This window comes from Zingiber officinale, chromosome 4B, assembly GCF_018446385.1.
Source record: "Zingiber officinale cultivar Zhangliang chromosome 4B, Zo_v1.1, whole genome shotgun sequence".
Classification (NCBI taxonomy): domain Eukaryota; kingdom Viridiplantae; phylum Streptophyta; class Magnoliopsida; order Zingiberales; family Zingiberaceae; genus Zingiber; species Zingiber officinale.
In genome coordinates, this window is record NC_055993.1 from 126,333,525 (window position 1) to 126,337,443 (window position 3,919).

General features: G+C 33.0%; 1 protein-coding gene across 1 annotated transcript; it reads left to right on the forward strand.

The window, feature by feature from the left end:
* Nucleotides 1–1,096: 1,096 nt before the first annotated feature.
* On the forward strand, nt 1,097–3,570 carry LOC121978655 (triacylglycerol lipase 2-like). The gene is made up of 9 exons (XM_042530969.1): nt 1,097–1,296; nt 1,368–1,481; nt 1,565–1,705; nt 1,807–1,917; nt 2,041–2,184; nt 2,334–2,374; nt 2,473–2,552; nt 2,970–3,065; nt 3,251–3,570. Exons 1-9 carry the CDS (start codon nt 1,105–1,107, stop codon nt 3,568–3,570), a joined length of 1,239 nt encoding a protein of 412 aa, XP_042386903.1. The 5' UTR covers nt 1,097–1,104.
* The last annotated feature ends 349 nt before the right edge of the window (nt 3,571–3,919 follow it).

A 3,919-nucleotide genomic window follows, 5' to 3' on the forward strand; every position in this document is an offset into this window, starting at 1 on the left:
TTTGGATGTAAATGACTTATCATTAATATTATATTTTTTAATTTGACTCAAGTTAGTGTTAGATGAATAAAAATTTCATATTAGCACTTTTAATTGTATTTTATTCTAAATGATGGATGTATTGTGATGATGTGTAAATTTTGAATTCAGGTTATAAATTCTAAATAATTATTCTTGTAGTGGCAATTTTTAATGTCTTTATAAATTATTATAAATAACAATTATTAATGTCATTATAGATTATTTAAAGTGACATTTTAAAATGATCTTATAAATTATAATTACTGACAACTTTTACTGTCCTTATAAAAATTTATAGGACACTTATAAATGTCAAAATAAATGAGTTTAGGTAACATTTAAATGTGTCCTTATTATGATAATAACAAGACATATATAAATGTCATTAAAATAGAATTTTTATTGACAATTTTATACTGTTGATTTTGTATAATGACATTATAAAATGTCAGGAATGCAAGGAGGATCTAAGACGACATCACTTTATAGGGTGTTTTTCGGTAATGTCACTAAAACTTAAGTGTCATTAAAAATAAAATATAAGGGTATTTATGTGTACCTTTAAAGACCATTATTCTTGTAGTGTCGTCCTCAGTGGCAAAATTAAATCAACACCAATTATACTTGCTATTAGAATAAAGCTTCCAATTAAACCGTAAAATGCCAATCCACTTTCTTCTTATGCTAGTGAGGAAGGAATCACTAAAAGCCATAAAAAAGAAAGCCCGCACTTTTAGGAGTTATCATGCCAAAGTGTCATTAAAAATAAATTATAAGGGCATTTATGTGTACCCTTAAAGACCATTATTCTTGTAGTGTCATCCTCAGTGGCAAAATTAAATCAACACCAATTACACTTGCTATTAGAATAAAGCTTCCAATTAAACCGTAAAATGCCAATCCACTTTCTTCTTATGATAGTGAGGAAGGAAACACTAAAAGCCATACAAAAGAAAGCCCGCACTTTTAGGAGTTATCATGCCAAAGGAAGAGCCATAATTTTCCTTCCTTCCACACAACACCACATCAACACTATAAATATATATACATGTGTGTGTCTCCCACCAAGCTTTGTTCTCAAACATGTACATGGCTTCACACACCACTTGTTCTGCTCTCCCCCTCCTCCTCTATCTTTTCCTTATTGTCCCACCACAAGTGCTAGTTGGAGCGCGGAGCTTAAACGGAAGGGGTTGGCAGTCTGGAGGGACGACAAACGATAGCCTATGCGAGTTGGCAGTGATTCCTCAGGGTTACAAGTGCCAAGAGTACAAGGTGTAGAGAGATATTGTTCGTGTGTGTTTTCTATTTCCCCAAAATTAATGTGAATTGATGTGTTATGGAAGGTTCAAACTGAAGATGGATACATTCTTGGCTTACAAAGAATTCCACAAGGACGTGACAGCGATCGAGAAGGCAAGAAAAGGCAGCCAGTGCTATTGCAGCATGGAATTCTCGTGGTACATTTTTTTTTCTTATCTAATAAATAAAAATTATTTATTTAATTATTTATTTATTTATTTTGTATTAATTGGAATTTCAGGATGGGATGAGCTGGGCGCTGAATTCACCAGAGGAGTCACTAGCCTTCATCTTGGCAGACAATGGATTTGATGTGTGGATAGCAAACACAAGAGGAACAACGTGGAGCCCTACTCACATTTCTCTCAACATAACTGATCAGGTACTTAATTCATTTTCCTAATTAAACTACTAATTACAATATCTAGCTAGTTGTCTAATTATATTGCTGTATTATCAATTAATTAATTGATTAATTAACAGGCATTTTGGTCTTTCTCTTGGGATGAACTGGCCTCTTATGATCTCCCTGCCATCTTGGACTTTGTCTACCAACAAACCGGCCAGAAGGTGGATTATGTTGGCCATTCTCTGGTAAAAATTAATTTACATATATACTAATTAATCATGAAACTACTAATTATAATTTATTTTGATATCAAAAAGGAGATAAATTCATATTTGGAATTAATTACATGGCAATACTTCACTATGCAGGGCACTTTGATGGCTTTGTCATCTTTGTCTCAAGGGAAGCTTGTAGACAAGATGAAATCAGCAGCTCTTCTCAGTCCAATTGCTTACTTGTCTCACATCACTACTCGACTGGGAAAGCTTGCAGCCAGAGTATTTGTTGCAGATGCATGTATCGAATTCGTTCTCCGATAAAACTAGACGTCACGCGATACTATCAATTTCGTCGTGAGACCATAGTTTTGTGACCAAGCATCACAATTCTGTTTATGCAAGTGAAAGAGGGACGTAATGAAGTTTTTACTGATTTTTTTCAGGTTATTAAATGGCTCGGGGTATCAGAATTTAATCTCAAATCGTAATGATTACTTAAACTTGTGATTAGAGTTTAAGCAGTTACATATATGTTGATTCTCTTAGAGTATAATTATAATTTAAATGCAAATTTTGCATCAGGAAGATTTCATCAGATTTCCTTAATAAATTGTGCGATCATCCAGGTGTGGATTGCTTTGATTTAGCGGCAGCGATTTCAGGTATTATTTATATTTGTTTTCTTAAAAATTATATATATATATATATATATATATATATATATAATTCAAATGTTCATTGTTGTTTTATTCCTTCTTTTTGAGTAATTATTGTTGAATATAGCTAGTGTTATATGTTTAGTCCCATATTGAAAAGGAAGAAGAACTTTGATAGGCTTATTAAAGGATGTACATAAAACATGGTTTCTTTGATTGTTGATCAAATGGAACATATTTATGTATATAAATCAAAATGGGCATATATGGGCACAAATTAAAATTCGGAATTAAAATCTTGGAGGGAACCTATCATCAAACATATCTTCCAACATTTTTCTTCCAACAATTATTTCAGTAGATATCTAATATTTTTTATTTGAATTAAATATCCATCAGTGTGTCATTTCTTGTGTATGATAGGGAACAATTGCTGCCTCAATCACACCGCCGTGGAATACTATTTGAAGTATGAACCGCAACCAACATCGATAAAGAATTTAATTCATTTAGCTCAAAGTAAGTTCTTTCTTAAGGTCTTACTTCCGATGCATATGTCGATTATGTAGAGGGTTCTTATTGTTCGAATAGGCTAAGCTAAGTAGTGAATTGGTTGTGTTTAGCTTCACATTTACATGGTTTCAAGATGTACATCATTGTGCCAACTATCGATAACCCGAACGCATCCTAACACATGTTTACAGTGGTGAGAGATGGAGTGATAACGAAATACGATTACGGAAGCAAGACGGCTAACATGAGGCACTACAACCAAGTGAATCCCCCGCCCTATGACATGTCGAACATTCCAAAGGATTTTCCTTTGTTTCTTAGCTATGGCGGCCGGGATGAGCTCTCCGATGTCGAAGATGTTCTACAACTCTTAGATGACCTCAAGTTGCATGACGTGGATAAGCTAACAGTTCAGTATGTGGAAGAGTATGCCCATCTTGATTTTATATTAGGGATTAATGCTAAAGCTACTGTTTATGGTTCAATAATCTCATTCTTTAATACACATTAAATGTCAATTATTTAATGTAATTGGGATTACAAATGATGAGATGGATTGTTCAATTTGGCAAATCAAGTGATAAATGTATTGTAGTAATTTTATATTAAATGATAAAACAACTAAGGTAATGTCAATAACTTGATGTACTAATTATGATGATTGGATAGAGGTGCCTCCAATAAACAGTAGTTGTTGGCTAATCATTGAAGAGTAGATAAATCTTTATCCACTTAGAAGTAGATGGCTTTGGAGGTGTCTCTAAGTAATGCTAACTTTTTCCAGGAGGCTATAAAAAACCTCCTAAAGTTAGAAATTAATCAACAATTATTGTATTCATCTTTCTAGTAATTCCTGAGCT

Coding starts and splice junctions, on each gene's coding strand:
- LOC121978655 (XM_042530969.1), top strand. CDS start 1,105: ATGTACATGGCTTCACACACCACTTGTTCTGCTCTCCCCCTCCTCCTC. Junction 1,297..1,367: donor ACAAGTGCCAAGAGTACAAG/GTGTAGAGAGAT, acceptor GTGTTATGGAAG/GTTCAAACTGAAGATGGATA. Junction 2,185..2,333: donor CCAGAGTATTTGTTGCAGAT/GCATGTATCGAA, acceptor GATTTTTTTCAG/GTTATTAAATGGCTCGGGGT.